The sequence below is a fragment of the Aspergillus aculeatus genome (genome assembly GCF_001890905.1).
Source record: "Aspergillus aculeatus ATCC 16872 unplaced genomic scaffold ASPACscaffold_12, whole genome shotgun sequence".
NCBI classification, from domain to species: Eukaryota; Fungi; Ascomycota; class Eurotiomycetes; order Eurotiales; family Aspergillaceae; genus Aspergillus; species Aspergillus aculeatus.
In genome coordinates, this window is record NW_017962987.1 from 951,922 (window position 1) to 968,748 (window position 16,827).

Genomic DNA, 16,827 nt, shown 5'->3' on the forward strand with positions numbered 1-16,827 from the left:
TAAATACTTCGTTTTTGAAAAAGTTTCCCAGGATTCTTTGTGTTTGTTTCTTGATGCTGAGTGTTGTTGTTGATGTCTCTTAACATATATCCCTCATTTTTCTTCTTGTTGTATCTAGAAGAGGGCCTTTGAAATAGAAGAGCAAGCAAGGATCGGAATTTATGGTAGCATATTTATTGAAGATTGCCCTGACTAACATACTTGGACTGGGCAGGTAAGCTGAAGTGAGATTTCAGGCTTTCTTCTGCTTGGTAAACTTGCCCATGTTCATCCGCTTGTTCACGAGCGAGTCTACCCCGTCAAGCCACTTGGTCCAGGTCCTGCTGCCCCCCATGGCCAGTATCCGTTTCATACGCGCATAGTCACGGATTGGCTGGTCTTCCTCTTCACTCTGGACCTCATGAACGCAGTTCTGACCCCAGACTTTCCAATGACCCCCGGGTGCAGACCACGGTGCTTCACCGTACGCGAAGGTGATCCACGCCGTGGCGAAATCCCGAGCCATAGCTTTCTCGTCGTCGTTCATCTTTTGGTCCAGGTTCCCGAAGAGATATAGGAGCTCGATGGCGTGGTATGCGGTACCCTCCAAGGGATTTTTGAGCCGGGACCGTCGGTCAAAGTGATAGAGGTATAAGGCGTTCTTGTCCCGCAGCGAAGTGCAGAGCAGCGAAGTAGCGTAGTTGGGGATCTTGAAGATTGCGTCCCCGCACATGTTTTCCAGGCGCGTGAGGAATTCTCCCGAAGTTAGCCCATCGGGTTCGATCGCGTACTCTCGGAGGATTCGGGTGGTTTCGTCGGTGTTCTGGATCTTGCTTTGGAGTGTTTGGAAGACTGTGTCGTAGGTGTCGGTCAGCATGTTGAGATGGAAGATCACTCCTTCGTGGTAGACGTCGCCCAGCATGTAGGCTTTGAGCCAGCGGGGTGGCTCGTGGACCTCCAGGGGATTGCGATCGTAGAACCACCCGTCGAGACAGGGATTTCCGGTGCCAGAGAGAACGCCCTGGATAGCGGCGGTGGCGTTCGCGAGTTCCTGCTGGGGGAGTTCACGCAGGCGGTCGAGCACGTCTGGGGCGGACGGGTTGATGTCGAAGTACCGACACACGGCGCGGAAGTACTCTTCGTGTTGCTCCATGGTCCAGGGGGGAATGGAAACGGACAGGCCGGACATGCACACGGCTCGGTGGAAGCGGGGCGGATGAGCAGCTACCAGATGGTTGCTGATGGAGATCCCACCGGCCGACTCTCCCACTGCTGTGACTTCGTTAGGATCACCGCCAAAGGATGCGATGTATCGCTGGACCCATTCGAAGGCGACCAGCTGGTCTGTGAATCCAAAGTTTCCGCATCCTTGATAGCCGTCGCGTTCGAGGTCCTGCTTGATGGCTTGGCTGGCTAGGAAACCGCCCAGCCCGACGCGGTAGTTGAAGTTGACGCATACGAGGGGTTTGCCGATCTTGATGCTGTGCGAAACGAGGTTCACGCAGTCGAAGATGGGAAGGTTGGCACCTCCGTATAGAAGCGAGCCACCGTGTACGTAGACGAGAACGGGTAGTTTCTGGCTGTTTGGAGCATGGGGAATCACGATGTTCATCACGAGCCCGTGCAGTTCGTCCACTTGTGGGAGTTCTGGGAAGTGTGCTGGTGGTGGCACTGGCGTTAAGTCGTCCGAGTCGTCGCCTTCTAGCACTGGCCGTGGAACATCAGCTCTAGAGATCCTCGTTAGTCAGACCAGAAGAATTATCAATATAAAAAGTATCGTCTACCCTAATCTGGTCCCGTCATGGTGGCCATTCTCCCATGTGGTATTCAGCTCTGAACGTGTCCAACGTTTGCGAAGACGAGCATAGGGAATGCCACAATACTGTTGCACCCCGTTTTCATATTGCAAACCCTCAAGTTTCCCCAGGGATTGTAGCTCGATTGAGCATCTTGAGACCGGAGTGAGGAAGGACATAGTAGACCTGGTGAGAAGCATTTCGTAACCAAGACTGCATGTCTTCCTCCGTTGCTATTTATGGAGAAAGAAAGATGGCGAAGGCCAAGTTCGTCGCGCGTGCAGCATCCATTGTTAGTGTTAGATCACAGGGTCACTTGCAAATGACTGAGTCAATTGATGCTGAGCTATCTCATTGGAAAGGATGAAACTGTTTACGACTACAATTCTCCGTGCAATGCAGTAGGGAAATAAGGTTGATGCTGAGCTAGACCCAATACAGCAAGTCGACCCAGGACTGATAAGTTACTCTAACAATCGGCCAGGTACGTTGTTATCTCTCCGGCTTTCCCCTCACTCACCCTGTTCACGTTGTCTGATAAGGATCCACATTTTCAGCAGGTCTTTACTCTCCGCTTCTGCCTATCATGACCTCCATTTTGGTCTGACCTCCGTATACTTCATGACACCGATCAGGAATGTCGACCCCTCGTCAGCGATCCCATCACGGCTGCTGGACATGCAAGTCCCGACGCCGCAAATGCGATAGAACCAGGCCTAACTGCCAATCCTGCATTCAGCGCGGGCTTCAATGTGAGGGATATGAGGTCCGGCTGCGATGGGGAGCCGGGATCGCATCGCGAGGCCGTTACACTGGAGCAGAAGAGCCAATCGAGGCCTCCGTACCTCCGAGGCCCAAAGGACGGCGGCGTGATCTGAGTCGTGAGAGGCGCCGAACCCAGCAAGAAGTTGCATATATCGCCGATGTGGGGAAGACGAGGACTACCGCATCCCCTCCTTGCAGTAATAGTGCGTGGACCGTGTCCCATGTGTTCTCCAACTACCGATGTACTGGCCTCTTGCTAACATGTTTGAGGCAGCTTATGATGCTAGCACTAATTTCTCCTCTGACCTGTCTCCACTAACGTCACCCGAAGCAAGACAGCGATCAGAAGAAGATGAGGTACTTTTCCAGAAATGTATGCAAATTTTCCCTTTGACCCCATGTCTACAATGATCAAGGATTAAGTATTGTGCAGTCCTTACTTCAGGCGTTAACACTTTACACTCAACAACCACCGACGACCCTGCCAGTCTATTGGGAGCGCAACTTCCTACACTTTCTCAGCAATCCGATGCACTATACTTCATCTGCCTGGCTCTCCAAGTTTCAATATCCGATGATATTGGCCCTCGATTCTTCGAGTATTACGATGCGGCTCTGAACCATTTTCGATCCGAACTGGCACACAGTGCGTCATACTTGCCGGATGGTACACTTGCAGCGGGGCTTCTTCTCTGCAGCGTTGGGGTGCGCTCATGTCCTTTCTAACCTCCTGCTTCTAACCACAACGATACTAAATCAATCAGGTTTTGCGTGGCACACCGTGGACGATGCACCTCCGAGGTATGTACAGTATCATTCAGTTGCAAGGGTTTCGAAACCTTCAGTCCGAGACCAGCACATTCCGCACACATCTTTTCGAGGTGATGGGTGTGATGGATCTTCCTACTTTTACCATTGGTCGCCGAAACGCCTGTCTTGGTTTTTGGAGAAACCACTGTCGAGAACGCAAAGAGCCCACTGCAATAAATTCAGAGATAGGTCATGATGTCGAGGTGGTAAGCGGCCTTCCAAGGTCTTTACTCGATATTTTCTCCTGTATTGGCACTCGAGAGGCCAAAGAAGAAGAATTTTGGAATTGGCCCGGTGCCCAAGGGACGTTGCTGCAATGCCAGCTGTGGGAAGCTTATAGATCGGCGGGAATATTGGCCCTGAGACATCGTCGCTTGCACCGATTTGATGATATGGTCGTATCACAACCAGAGAACCCTCAAGAGAAAGCGCTCCGGAAACGAGCTCTCCCTACCACGGAAGTGCTTGTGTTGCGCATTTTCAGTAATCTGGATGCGATCTTCAGAGCGGCAAAGGAGCCTGAGGGAGCGGGTACTTTGCTTCTGAATGCAGTCTTCTACCCTCTGACTATTGCTTCATTGGAATCTCATATCATTAATGAAAGACCATTTCTGAAAGCCTTGATCAAAGGCTGGGGTGACAACCTTCATGACCCGCCTGGGAATGAGCGACTCTTGCAGATCTTGTCGGAAATCCTCGAGGAATGGTGGATGTCTGACCCTGAGCAAACGAGCATACATGAACTTGCTTATGTGCGAGGGCTTGAGATTGCCTTGTATTGATCAGGAGCATACAAGATAACGACACTTAAGAACTGAGTTTCTGTGCCTGTCGAAACATGAGCCAAACTTTGGCGATGTCTTTCTCATCGATCAAATCCACTTCTTCAACAACCTCAAAACCTATCTTCTCATAGAACTTCACATTTTGCTCCGCTGTGCACTCTAAGAAAATCGGCGAATGCTGGACACGGTCCAGAACCCACTGCATCGCCATGCTGCCTAATCCTCGGCCTTGAAGAGAAGGATGGACAGCCAATACTTCAAGATACCACAGATCGTTCACAGCATATCTTTTTCTGATGGCGTTGAGCGAGTTTTCATGAGACTTCATAAGGTTTTCCACGCGCTGCGGTGTGACCAGGTTAGCATCCACCAAGATCAAGGACTTGTTGTTCTTCAGTGGGGAAGAGAGCAGGTATCGACCTTCATTTTTGCCCCATCGTCTGTAACTGGGCTGATCAGATCCAGAAGCCAAACCTTTACAGTGAGAAGTAGCCTTCCGATCGTCCATTTCGATTGCCTTGAAGGCGGGTATAGCATGATAGCTACGCCAGCATCCTTTTCATCATGAGACTCCGGTATCTTCTTGATCACGGCTGAACTGTGTGACAACTGTCGATTTGATGGAAACAAATTTGCAATTTGATGTACCGGAGCCGATTGAAAAACAAGCCCCTCAGATATGAATCGTTGTACCCGACGATATTGCCAGTTGAATGTGCTCGTATGCTGCCTCATCCATGGAGTTGCAGCAGGTCGTAGCCATCGGATTAACGGGTCATTCGAGAATGAGAGACTGATTGTGTGTGCGACTGCGCTGACCGAACGAAGATCTATTCGACTCAAAGGGGTCATTCAAAGTTGTCCAGGAAATGTTCTAAGCAGGTAACCAGACCATCATGAACTCGAAAAAATTCTAGACGGGGAGTTGAAGCCATTTGCTTAGGCATTGAAAACCGAAATGCACCCGATAAGAGACCAGGGTGCTACTGGCCCTCTTTCACCAAGACTGAACCGCCTCTTTATCATTCATGGCAAGGATGAACTTGATTTAACCTATAGATAAGTACAAGTCAAGTCGTTTGTCGGCCTAGATCATCCACATTATCACACTATATGTTTGTGGCAAGGTGTCTACCTTCCTTCTTGGGATCGGCTTTGAATTATCTCCAACTTGCAGCGTTTCGAGACGTTTATCTTCAAGCTCACAACAATGCGTTCGGCATGAACAACAAATAAGAATCCCCGCAATGCTCAGACTGATTGATCTTGTGTGATGCTATATCTAAGGTAGCGAAGCGCCTTCATACTAGGTAGCCCGAGGCTATTCCCTTGTTGGCAGGTCGACCCTCAGACCCGCTCTGCCTTTCCTCGTTGGGATTTGACCAACTCCTCGGGACTTCGTCTGGATGGATTGAGGCGTTTTCTTATCTCTCAGTGCCTGGTCTAAACACTAAAACACTCGGTTTCCCCGCATTTCGTACTCTTTCATCTGCGCTCGTGATCTCCATCGCAATCATCTATCATGATAGGGTTTACGGCTCTCTAGCAAGTGACGCGTGGAATGGAATGTCGGGGACTCCTTGCGCCACCAAAGGCGTGAGTCTGCGCGGGCGACTATATATCATCTCGACCAACGCATACCTCGAGCCAGACTGTGGAAGCCATCATCAAAGGCCTTTCTGTGAATATCTTCTCACGATTCAACCATCTTCCTTTGCACTAGGTGAACATTGATGGCAGGCCACGGCTCGGTATCTCAGGATCGAGTGGAAGATGACCTACCTCCAGGCACTTTCCTCTTCGTCAAAGGTAAGAATTTCTCTTTACATGATAGCAGCTCAGGAACTGACAGTGAATATAGAGAATGAGGATGAGACTCAAGGTCGACAAGTGGTCCTTCTCAGCCCGGTCCCTTCGAGTGACCCCAACGAGCCTCTGGTAAAACACCTTTCTTCGAAAGTCAAAGGGAGTTCGCTAACACGCGTGGAACGAGAAAGAATTGGAGTACCGCGCGCAAAGCTGTGAACTTCACACTAGTACTGGCAGTTACCTGTCTCATTTTCACTGCGTGAGTCGGCAACTGAATAATAGCCATTGGGGCTCATGGCTGACATTTTCATCTGTAGGCTTTCGATCCAGCTCATCTTCTGGCAACTAATGGTGGTGGACCTGAATGTCACATATACTCAACTGAATCGAGCCATGTCGGTCAACTCGGTGGGCCTGTCTATGGGCTGCGTAATGTTTATTCCCCTGGCGAAGAAATATGGGCGTCGACCCATTTACCTGATCTCCACCGCGCTGATGCTTGTAACTGCCTTCTGGACGGCAGAGATCAAGAGTCTCTCTGAGCTCTACTGCACAAACCTCATCCAGGGCTTGGCCGGTGCGACCAATGAGGCTATCGTCCAACTTACTGTGCGTGTTCTTGCCTCCGAAAAGATGCTGCGCTAACGTCAACAGATTGCCGACATCTTCTTTGTGCATCATCGCGGTACAATGAACGCATTGTATATGACGATGATGATGATTGGTGTAAGCCTCTGATCATCGAGTTTCGATCTTGAGCATTGCAGCTGACGTCGAGCAAGAGCTTCTTGACCCCCATGGCAGCCGGTGTGCAGGCGACCCACCAAGGCTGGAGGATGTCATACCGTACGCTTGGAATCTGTAACGCCATCATCTTTGTACTGTTCATGTTCATCTATGAAGAGACAAAGTATACAGTGGTGCTAGATGGAGTTCACGACTCGCAGGAATCTATCGATGAATCTCATGTGGTGCCAACTTCTAGCACCAAGGGAGATAGCAAGTCGGCCATCGCGGAAGATATAATTCCTCAAACTGAAGCGTCCAGCGTTGGACATGTTGAGATCGACTTGAGCGTCCCAATGAGGAGCTGGCGGCAGAGACTGGCCCTCGTGACGTACACGCCGGAACCTATCTGGCCATATTACCATCGGCCTTTTGAAATCCTTTTTACGTTCCCTGCCGTGCTGTGCTGTGGCCTGCAGTATGCGTGTGGCGTCATGTGGCTCACAATCATGTCAAGCGTTCTTTCTCTTGTCCTCCCGCTCCCACCCTACCTTTTTAACCCGGAACAAATCGGCTTCATGAGCGTTGGGCCATTCATAGGGAACTTAATCGGGTCGTTCTACGGAGGGTATCTCGGAGACCGATCGCTTCGGTATTTTGCTCGACGTAACAGAGGTTATTTTGAGCCGGAGATGCGGCTCTATATCCTCCACATGCCAGCAATCGCACTATGCGGTGGGCTGATAATGTTTGGCGTGACTCTGGACCGAGTGAGTGACCTGTGTTTTTGAGGATTGAAAGCAACATTGCTCGCTGACGTGTGGTTCGTCCAGGGTATGCATTGGATCTACCCCAGCATCGGTGGGGCGTTGTTCGGCTTTGGCCTAGGCAGCATTAGCGACGCATGCTTGACTCTAGTCATTGACAGCCATGTGTTGGTAAGACCCATCTTCATCCCACTATAACGAACGTGTCGAAGGTAGCTAATACATGGTCTAGCTCACGGGAGATGCCTTCACCGGTGTGGCCTTCATGCGCAATGTCTTCAGCATTGGAATTCCATTCGCGATCAGTCCATGGATGGAGACCTACGGGCTAACCAAGATGTTCATCACCGTTGGGTTTATTAGTCTCGGGGTAAATCTGATGCTAGTGGTGATGGTAATCTACGGAAAGCGGTTCCGGCGGGCCAAGGCCCATCGGTATCGGGAACTGGCCGCCCAACAGGGCCAGGGCCGGAGAACTTGACCGGGCCGACTGTATGCGAGTGATTTTGGTCGGGAAACACGCGAGGAGGCTGGGCGAGGGCGGAGAAGCAGATCCAAAAGCGCGAGGAAAAGTAGAAAAGACGTGCTTGAATCTCGGCTAAGGGCGGATAGAAATGGAGCGCCCGACGGGGGGGACCTGGTCTGAACAGTGTGGGAACTCCGGGGCGGTTACCTTCGTCTGGGTCCGGATAACATAACAGCAAAGGATAATATAATGTCAAGATACCGCCTGTGGTTGCGATCACTCTATAAGATGGTGCAATTGATTGATATCTTCCTGTTATTGTGTAGCCAGAGCAATATGGGGGCAACGTGGACAGAAGAAGGATTTCTCACGCAGTTTTCTCCTTCTTCCTTCTCTTTCAGGTAAAGCCTGAGAAAGTGCCTTGACCCGGCAGAGGCCGCCAATGAGACCGCGTCAAATGCTCCGTCATCGGCAACAGATCAAGCGAACAACGCCCTTGTGGCTTGCGCATGTCATGTCATTGCAAGGGCGTGAAATTTGAAGAAGAAGAAGAAGAAGGCGTGGAGCATCGACTCGTGGACGTCAGACATCGGCTAGCAATTGCGGGATGACTCCTTTCTGTTCGCAAATTCAGCCCCAGTTTGGGCTTAGATTCTGAAGGGGGGTGGAGTGGGCAGAGGTTCCGATCTATCTGATCAATCAGGATGGTGAGGAATTCCCAAACTTCCTCGTGATCGTTTTTCTAAAGCCTCCATCAATCAATCTCCTGGGTCTATGCCCAAACCGCTGGGAATCTATGGTTAATAATGCTCTCCATGGTTAACTTGGCATCTGAGTTTCGTGTTCGCACACACACACAAAGCAATCGAGTCGATCATCCGTCGTTGTCGATGACACGAGACAGCCGATAGTAGCGCCGGGAGAGCGATGCTGTAAAAGAGATCATCAACTTCATCACGGACTCGATGCTTGAGCGTCAGTCACAGCAGAAGAAGGGGGGAGGATTCTGGACTGTGCTGGCCATGGCCCAGCTGCGTCATCATCATCACCGACACGGGCCTTTTTCCCGCGGACATACCATCCACACACTCTCACTCCACCATCCAAACACGAGGGCGGAGGGGCGCGCACTGCTTGTTCCGTAGGGCGTGACGCTTTCCCTCAATTGTGTTCGCCCGAGCGATGTCAGCAAAGGGCGCGCGCAACAAACCAGGAGTGGAGGGTCCATTCCTCATGCAAAGCTAAAGCCAGTCCCGACCACAGAATGCGAATCTCTTCCCAGCGGGATATGGGGTACGCTAGTCCAGATTGGCAAGTATTGGGAGAAAACTGAATGAATCAATTGAATCAATTGAATGGATTGAACAAACAGACAAAAGACTTGGAGAGATCGCACGTGCATTTTGTTTTTCGCTTTAGTTCCTTGGATTTATCAGCTCTTTGCGTGACTCATTTTGGGTAGGTAAAAGGATTTGAGGATTTGGGGGGCATTGCCAGTGCTTTGGGTCTATGAGTATTAAAACCACAGACTCAGGACAGGAACCTTGGTGGTTGATTTTCCATCATTCATCTTCCAAAGCCTTTAAATCTTCATCAAGGGACTTCTCGATTTTTTTGATACTCAGTAGTAACTAAGTATCAGAACGGAAAACCACGGACATCAAAAAAGAATAGTGGATTCAAACGATCTCCACTGTACCTTTTCTATTACTCAACCGCAACTGCCGTCACCCCATCCCTACATACTTGCCCATTGCCAATTTGCTCCCTGGAATCCATATATGGTACCTTTTTAGGACTGGGGGTTTATTTGGGATTCTCGTTTTCCTATCAATATCCTACCAACTCTTGTTTGTGTCACCGTTGACTGCGGTTGAGTGACTGACTGGTCGGGAATAAAAAGTCCCTGCATCTCGCATTATTTTTCCTGTGTTGCTGCTTCTTTACTCCTGATCCGAACTTCTCATACTTCTACCTACTTATACTTCCGACGATCAACAGTAACACCCAAACACCCCGTCAGGCTGTCCTGGTTGGCGGTCATTGCTCGTTATTGAGCATTATCTTTTTATCTCCACCGCCCGTGCTCGACAAGGTCAACATTGATTGACTTTCATCAACAACAACGATGACGAGTGCTTCGAGCGTGTCGCGGAGCTCCAGCTCTGTCGGGCGCTTCTCGGTTCGCTCCCGCCCCAAGGTCAATCTCGACCTGGATGGTCAACACGATGGCCTGGTCAATGTGTACACCACCGGAGACACCATCAAGGGCACAGTGACAGTAACCGTGGACCATGACACTCGCTTCGATGAGTTGGAGATTACATTTGAAGGTACTAAAAACACTACATAAGGAAAGAATAATTGGTTCTGATTGTTCCATAGGCACCTCGCGAACCTCAGTAGAGCGACAATCGATGCCCGGCCGAACAGGCGCTTACCAGACCTTCCTACGACTTCGGCAGCCCATTGAGGATGCAGCATATCCCACTCCACGTATCCTCGAGGCCGGACGCACCTATGACTTTCCGTTTGTATTCGTGGTACCGCAACGCCTGCTGCCTCATGTCTGCAGCCACCCCAAAACCAATATCCACGTCGAGCAATCGCACACCATGCTTCCGCCCACCTTTGGGGACCCCATGCTGGCCAGTGACGGCAAGTCGCTTCTCGACGACCTGACTCCTGATATGTGCCGGATCTCATATATCGTTCGTGCAACTCTGCAGAGAAACCTCCTCAGTCAGAACGGACCAATCGATACCCTCGCGTCTATTGGAAAGAAAGTCCGGGTTGTGCCCATGGTGGACGAAGAGCCTCCTCTCAACATTCCGGATGACGAGACCCTGTACTGCGTGCGCAAGGAAAAAGACGTCAAGCGTGGCTTCATGAGAGGCAAGCAGGGACGCATCGTTGTTGCTGCATCGCAACCGAAACCTATCCAGCTGAACCCTACCAGCAACGACGACACAAGCATCGTTAGCACCGTGGCAACCGTGCATCTTCGGTTTGACCCACTTGGAAATGAAGAACCGCCACGTCTGGGTACAGTGTGGAGTCGACTGCGAGCGACGACCTTCTATAGTGCGGAGCCGTGGGGCGATTACCCTTCGACTTCGTCCATCCGAACGTGGGCGCAGGTTGGCCGAGGAATGTTCACAGAAGCTGTGCCACTATCGACCATGTGTGTAGCCTCGGCACAGTGGACCAAGCACACGAGTGCAGACGCTCCCCGCCGCGACTCCATGCACTCGACGTCCTCGACGGAGTCTCTGCCGGGGCCGTCTGCTTCATTCTCCGGAAACATCTTCTACACGGCTTCAGTGGTCGTACCAATCACGTTACCCAAATCGAAGACGTTTGTGCCCACATTCCACTCCTGCCTCGTCGCCCGCATCTACAGCCTTGAGCTCAGTCTCTCTTACCACACCCCCAACGCGAACATCTTGACGCCGACGACATCCTTGAAGATCCCCATCCAGCTGACATGTCAGCCGCAAGCTGACGCTCGACCCAAAAACACCGTGGTCGAGATCACGCAGGAGGAGGTGAATGCCGAGTTCTTCAGCCCTCGCAGTATCGCGCCCCGTTGGATCTCGGAGCCTGAAGTTACACCTCCCGAGTACACGGCCGTGCGCACCGCCCATCTACTTCCAGACCGTTCAAGGATTCTTCCCCCCTCGGCCACAGCAAACCCAGGGCGTATGAGAACGGCCTGCTAATATGCAAATTCATTGATGCAATCTCATCTGCAAGGTGCATTCGAAACACTGGGTACGATGAAAGGCATTTTGCTTGATTTTCTTTTTCTTTTTTGTTGTTGCAATATACCCAATTGCCTGGTTTAGCTTTTGCTATCTACGACTGGACAAAAGTTTTGACTTGGGATTATTTGACTTGACTAGGTAATGCTGAATAGCTTTAATTAATATCATGACTACTAGATAGAGCATTAGATTTTAATGGACTTCTCATGACCCCCTTAGACTTGACACATATATCGTAGTTACTTTTTTGGTGCCCAAGTAAAGCGGTGAACGTTCTTTGACGGCAAGGAGCACATGCCAGCGACAGCCGAGTCGGGACTCGGGGCTACTTGCCTGTTCAGGCCTCCATCTGAGGCTATTCCCATCAGTATCCCCGTCAGGGTGAAGAAGGTCGTACAAGCCCCTCCACCCATCAGCGGTGACTCGGATGGCTTGCAGCGCATGATACATTCACGCATCCATGGGAAACCTTCTTCGCTTGTGCCTGATATTTGCTTCTCTCGCGGCCGTTGCATCATGGGGCTTGTCCCCCAATTGAATTGGTCTGATTGTGAGCATCTACTCTGGATTCACTCTGTTAAAAGATTGAGGCACACGTGAGGCTAAGTCAGCCCTGTGAGACAGTCTGATCACTTCATCGTTTGTTACCTTGTCCATTGCCCGGTTGTGATCAAGGACGGTGGTCTCGACCCATCATGGGGCCCAAAGGATGGATAGAACTCTGTGACAGATGCTGCTCTGGGTGGGTAGGATGATGCATGGCCGAGAGATAGCAAACGGGGGAGGTGTAACAGGTGGCATGCATGTTTGATTCCACTGCTGCTGGGTTGACACTTTCATTTCGTTCCCTCGAGGAGAGAGAGCTATTCGGGACGAAGATGAGGTTGACTCAAACCTGGTGATGACTATATAATGCTGTCAGAGGCCACACCAACCCTCTCTGCGTCATCTCTGTGACTCTTCCTTCTTCCCTCCTCTACTTCTCTCTCTCTCGCTGCGTGTCCTCCTCTCTCTCACATATCACAACCTCTTTTCTCCTTGAGTTCGCCTACTAGCTTCGATCTTCGTGTCCCTCCTTTCTCGATTTTTCTTCTCACTCAACTTGTTGAGACCACTCCTTCTCTTGCGATGAGAACTATCGTTCCTTTCCTATGTGCCCTGGGTGGACTGATGATCCACGGCGCTGCCCTTCCATCTGGAGTCACCCCCGGTCTCTCGCAGGGCCATCACGGCCGTGTGATGAAAGGTTCGCCCAAGCCTGTCAACTGCTCCCAGCCCCCGAGCTACAAGTCAGTTGCATACTTTGTGAACTGGGTGAGATTTCCCCAATCTATAGAACCACCAATTCAAATACTGGGTCACATCATGAATCACTAACACTCTCTCTGGGGGAAACAGGCAATCTATGCCAGAAATCACAATCCGCAGGACATTGCAGCCGAAAATCTCACCCACGTTCTCTACGCATTTGCCAACATCCGGGCCGACGGTGAGGTTTACCTTACTGATTCCTGGTCCGATGTTCAGAAGCACTACCCGGGGGACTCGTGGAATGATGTCGGCAACAATGCCTACGGGTGTACCAAGCAGCTCTTCCTCTTGAAGAAGAAGAACCGCCGCATGAAGGTCATGCTGTCGATTGGCGGGTGGACGTACTCGAGTAACTTTGCCACGCCGGCGAGCACTGAGCAGGGACGCAAGAAGTTTGCCTCGACTGCAGTCAAGTTGATGGGCAATGTGGGATTTGATGGGTTGGATATTGATTGGGAGGTAAGTGTGTCATTGCCGTCGTCATCATATCTCTCTGCATGCAGGAGTTCCAGAAGATGAAACACCCGATACTAATCTCCATACGGCAGTATCCGGCAAACGATGCCCAGGCGAATGATATGGTTTTGCTTCTGTATGAGCTGCGCATGGTATGTGTTTGATATCGAGTTTCCTGGTTCATTTCGTCTTATGGCTGACCAATTCTTCCTGCAAGGAACTTGACAAGTACGGACGGGAACATGGCAAGGGCAAACACTTCTTGCTGAGCGTTGCCTCTCCGGCGGGTATGTTCTCTCTCTCTCTTTCTCTTTCTCTTTCCGCTTACCCTCTGCCAGGCAAGCACTCCCCAAACTGACCCACCCCCATCGCAGGCCCCACAAACTACAACGTCCTCCACCTCGCCAGCATGGACGCCCAGCTCGACTTCTGGAACCTGATGGCCTACGACTACGCCGGCAGCTGGGGCCCCGTCGCCGGCCACGCGTCCAGCCTCTACCCCGCGGCCAACAACCCGGCCTCCACCCCCTTCAACACGGACCAAGCGATCAACGCGTACACGGCCGCGGGCGTGCCTCCGCACAAGATCAACCTGGGAATGCCCATCTACGGCCGATCCTTCGCCAACACCGACGGGCCCGGCAAGCCCTTCAACGGCGTCGGAGGCGGAAGCTACGAGAACGGCATCTGGGACTACAAGGCCCTCCCGCAGCCCGGGGCCAGCGTGACCGAGCTCAACGATATCGGTGCGAGCTTCTCGTACGATGCCGCCCGCAAGACGATGGTCAGCTTCGATACCCCCAACATCGTGAAGCTGAAGGCCGAGTACATCAAGAACAGGTGTCTGGGCGGGGGCATGTTCTGGGAGACTTCGGGGGATCGGAAGGGTCAGGATAGTTTGATTGTGGCGGTGAGTTTGCCCTTGGTTTTTCTTTACTCGCTTGGAGAGGATGGATTATTTGGATGTGTAGAAGCTGACGCGCTTGGCATACAGTTGGTCGATAATCTTGGAGGTGTCAATGTTTTGGATAAGACTGAGAACCAGCTGGAGTACCCCATTTCGCAATATGATAACATCAGAAAGGGGGGAGCTGGAAATCCTTGAAATTGGTTATTTGAATGGATAGAGACTTTAGAAGGTTTTTGTTGATGGAGGCATTTGTTCTGAGTCATGAGCACGGATATTCGAGATGTCGGTGTGTTTCTGTGTTGCTATGTAGCTTTCGAATACCATATTGTTTTATTTCTTCTCCTTTTTCTCTTCTTCTTCTGCTGCTGCTGCTGCTGCTGCTGTTTATTTATGGTGTGATCAGGATCTTAGACGTCGACTCACATTGCAATATTTGCTATTCTTAGTACGTTTGACAAAACACAAGACATCCCATCCCGTCTACTCCTCTGTCACTTGAACCTCACGTACATTGCCGATCCCCTTTAAACAAGTACTACATGAAGACCACAGTGCCTCTCAGAGTTGAGAGGAGCGATGATCGGGGATCACTCGTGGCAGAACCGACCTCTTGATCCGGTTCTCAGTCACGAACATCTGATCAGGCACCCAGGAGAGATCCACCTCTCCGGCCCTCCGTCCACCATGGGCCAACACCATCATACCTACTGCTTTCCCGCACAGCCAAGCCTGCACCATGCCTTCGCCCGAGAACGCACACGACAACCATTCGGCTCCATGACCTTCCCCTCCCTCCACGGCTTCCCCACGGCCAGACGCAGAATGCGGCAGCTTGCCGATCCACGGATATCCATCTGCGCTGAAGCCCATGTTTCCCGTCCACGCCGTGTCAACATCCCGCTCAGCGCTCCACTCGCCCCAATCCTCCTGGTCGAACGCCTTCTGGAGTGTTGTCTTCAGATGTTTCAGCGTATACGGCGGGACTCCCTCATTATCAGATGCGATGCCCAAAGCCAAGATCCCTCGATCTGCATGCTGCCCAAAGCCCCCTCCCAGCATCATCTTGTTGGCCGTCTCCCCACCAGAGGGCAACTGAGTCAGGTAGTCAAAGCCATGCTCATAGTTGAACAGCCAGGAGTGCTCGGTTCCTTGTGGTCGGAAGCTGCGCCCTGGGTTCTGCGCCGTCATTGTTCCTTGGATGGGGTAGATGCGGCCGCGCAGTCCCGGCACCAAGTGACCGACATGCGCGTTCGTGCAGTGGATGACATGACGTGCTCGGATCGTTCCTCTCGGCGTGACGACCGAGTATCGCAGTGCGGACGGGTCTGTGGATGTCGCGTTCTCGCGAATAGCCGTTACGGGTGTCTTGGTCTCAATCCGGAGATCCTTGGGATACTGCTCGCGCAGACGGGCCAGTAAGCCCGTGACGAAACGATACGGCCACATGGCGCCGGCGGGCCCGGCGATGACACCTCGAGCATTTGGGGCAAGACCGAACTCCTTTTTATTTCATTGTAAGTGTCTAGACCTCGTGAAAATGCACACAGCCTGAAACTTTTGCTCGGATACGATGGAAGTCGGGAGGCAAACTGACCTTCGGGATATCGGCTTTTTTGAAAATCTTCCATTCCACCGTCTCGGCAGGCATACACTCCTTGAGTCTCCGGATAGAACGCACCGTCTCCACCCACTTGTCGTTATCAAAATGAACGCTCAGGAACTGGATTCTCCGGGCCTGGGCAACCTCGCTCAGCCCGTATTCGTCTGCCACTCGAAGCAGCTCCGCCAGATGTGCGAGGCGGAATCTCATGGTTCGGATCGCAGTCTCCACTCCATACGTCTCTTCGAAATAGCTGAATTCCTCCGCGGTCTCGAGGATGTGGCCCCCATTCCGGCCCGTCGCGCCATGACAGACCTCACGACCATCGAGTATAACGACAGAAGGCCTCTTTTCTTGGTTTCCTTCGCCAAATGTGTTCAACAATAGGGTTCTAGCGATGGAGGCGCCCGTAATCCCGGAGCCGATGATCACAACCTCTGCTTCTGTTGCGAGTTCTGCGGATTGCAAGCTTGCGAGCTCAGAGAATGGGGGGTCTTTGAGCCAGAAAGAGGGCATGCCGCAAGGTGCTGGAAGGCCTGGATCGGCGAATGCGCGGTTCAGGGCTTCTTGTCGGTCTTGAAGAGGGACTCTAGGGTCGGAGAATGCGGCCTGAACGAAAGCCATGACCGATTTCGTTCTGTCTCAGGTGGACGAAGTTTTTGTGAATAGTGATTATGATATTTTATGGTTTGGCGATTGCAAGGTGCTTGCGGACGATTTAGCTAAATGATACGAAGAAGAGAGCACTTTGACTGACAAGTGTTCCTGCAGTATGTATGCCAGACTATCTGAGATATCGGAGAATCTGGCTAATCGGAGCGTTAGTATCAGGTACACTCATCTTAGTGTTGTTGAGTTCGGGTTCCTCGCGCGCCGAAGA

General features: G+C 51.6%; 6 protein-coding genes across 6 annotated transcripts; 4 read left to right on the forward strand and 2 right to left on the reverse strand.

Moving 5' to 3' along the window:
• Nucleotides 1-232: 232 nt before the first annotated feature.
• ASPACDRAFT_1872560 (uncharacterized protein) lies at nt 233-2,011 on the reverse strand (the record flags this gene model as incomplete). The annotated part of the gene is made up of 2 exons (XM_020198001.1): nt 1,764-2,011; nt 233-1,706 (listed from the first exon to the last, which is right to left on the reverse strand). The coding sequence occupies exons 1-2, from the start codon at nt 1,973-1,975 to the stop codon at nt 233-235; spliced, it is 1,686 nt and encodes a 561-aa protein (XP_020054418.1). The 5' UTR covers nt 1,976-2,011.
• Nucleotides 2,012-2,285: 274 nt separating this feature from the next.
• On the forward strand, nt 2,286-4,605 carry ASPACDRAFT_123030 (Zn(II)2Cys6 transcription factor). Its single transcript, XM_020196589.1, has 4 exons — nt 2,286-2,743; nt 2,815-2,913; nt 2,974-3,245; nt 3,305-4,605. Exons 1-4 carry the CDS (start codon nt 2,413-2,415, stop codon nt 4,130-4,132), a joined length of 1,530 nt encoding a protein of 509 aa, XP_020054419.1. The 5' UTR covers nt 2,286-2,412; the 3' UTR covers nt 4,133-4,605.
• A 1,263-nt stretch (nt 4,606-5,868) lies between these two features.
• Nucleotides 5,869-7,918, forward strand: ASPACDRAFT_45378 (putative MFS transporter; the record flags this gene model as incomplete). The annotated part of the gene is made up of 8 exons (XM_020201593.1): nt 5,869-5,944; nt 5,997-6,073; nt 6,133-6,203; nt 6,262-6,553; nt 6,599-6,670; nt 6,727-7,440; nt 7,504-7,608; nt 7,670-7,918. 8 exons carry the CDS (start codon nt 5,869-5,871, stop codon nt 7,916-7,918), a joined length of 1,656 nt encoding a protein of 551 aa, XP_020054420.1.
• A 2,113-nt stretch (nt 7,919-10,031) lies between these two features.
• On the forward strand, nt 10,032-11,625 carry ASPACDRAFT_31622 (arrestin (or S-antigen), N-terminal domain protein; the record flags this gene model as incomplete). Its single annotated transcript, XM_020199827.1, has 2 exons — nt 10,032-10,236; nt 10,289-11,625. 2 exons carry the CDS (start codon nt 10,032-10,034, stop codon nt 11,623-11,625), a joined length of 1,542 nt encoding a protein of 513 aa, XP_020054421.1.
• Nucleotides 11,626-12,909: 1,284 nt separating this feature from the next.
• ASPACDRAFT_31875 (glycoside hydrolase family 18 protein) lies at nt 12,910-14,542 on the forward strand (the record flags this gene model as incomplete). The annotated part of the gene is made up of 6 exons (XM_020199843.1): nt 12,910-12,984; nt 13,069-13,440; nt 13,530-13,589; nt 13,655-13,724; nt 13,812-14,347; nt 14,432-14,542. 6 exons carry the CDS (start codon nt 12,910-12,912, stop codon nt 14,540-14,542), a joined length of 1,224 nt encoding a protein of 407 aa, XP_020054422.1.
• Nucleotides 14,543-14,737: 195 nt separating this feature from the next.
• On the reverse strand, nt 14,738-16,818 carry ASPACDRAFT_123042 (NAD(P)/FAD-dependent oxidoreductase). The gene is made up of 2 exons (XM_020196590.1): nt 15,942-16,818; nt 14,738-15,847 (listed from the first exon to the last, which is right to left on the reverse strand). Exons 1-2 carry the CDS (start codon nt 16,569-16,571, stop codon nt 14,906-14,908), a joined length of 1,572 nt encoding a protein of 523 aa, XP_020054423.1. The 5' UTR covers nt 16,572-16,818; the 3' UTR covers nt 14,738-14,905.
• Between the last annotated feature and the right edge of the window lie 9 nt (nt 16,819-16,827).

What these genes read in the sequence shown, in the direction of transcription:
- ASPACDRAFT_123042 (XM_020196590.1), bottom strand. Translation starts at nt 16,571, where the DNA reads ATGGCTTTCGTTCAGGCCGCATTCTCCGACCCTAGAGTCCCTCTTCAA. An exon ending in AAAAAGCCGATATCCCGAAG is followed by an intron (nt 15,848 to 15,941) that starts GTCAGTTTGCCT and finishes TGAAATAAAAAG; the next exon opens with GAGTTCGGTCTTGCCCCAAA.
- ASPACDRAFT_123030 (XM_020196589.1), top strand. Translation starts at nt 2,413, where the DNA reads ATGTCGACCCCTCGTCAGCGATCCCATCACGGCTGCTGGACATGCAAG. An exon ending in ATCCCCTCCTTGCAGTAATA is followed by an intron (nt 2,744 to 2,814) that starts GTGCGTGGACCG and finishes TGTTTGAGGCAG; the next exon opens with CTTATGATGCTAGCACTAAT. An exon ending in TGAGGTACTTTTCCAGAAAT is followed by an intron (nt 2,914 to 2,973) that starts GTATGCAAATTT and finishes AGTATTGTGCAG; the next exon opens with TCCTTACTTCAGGCGTTAAC.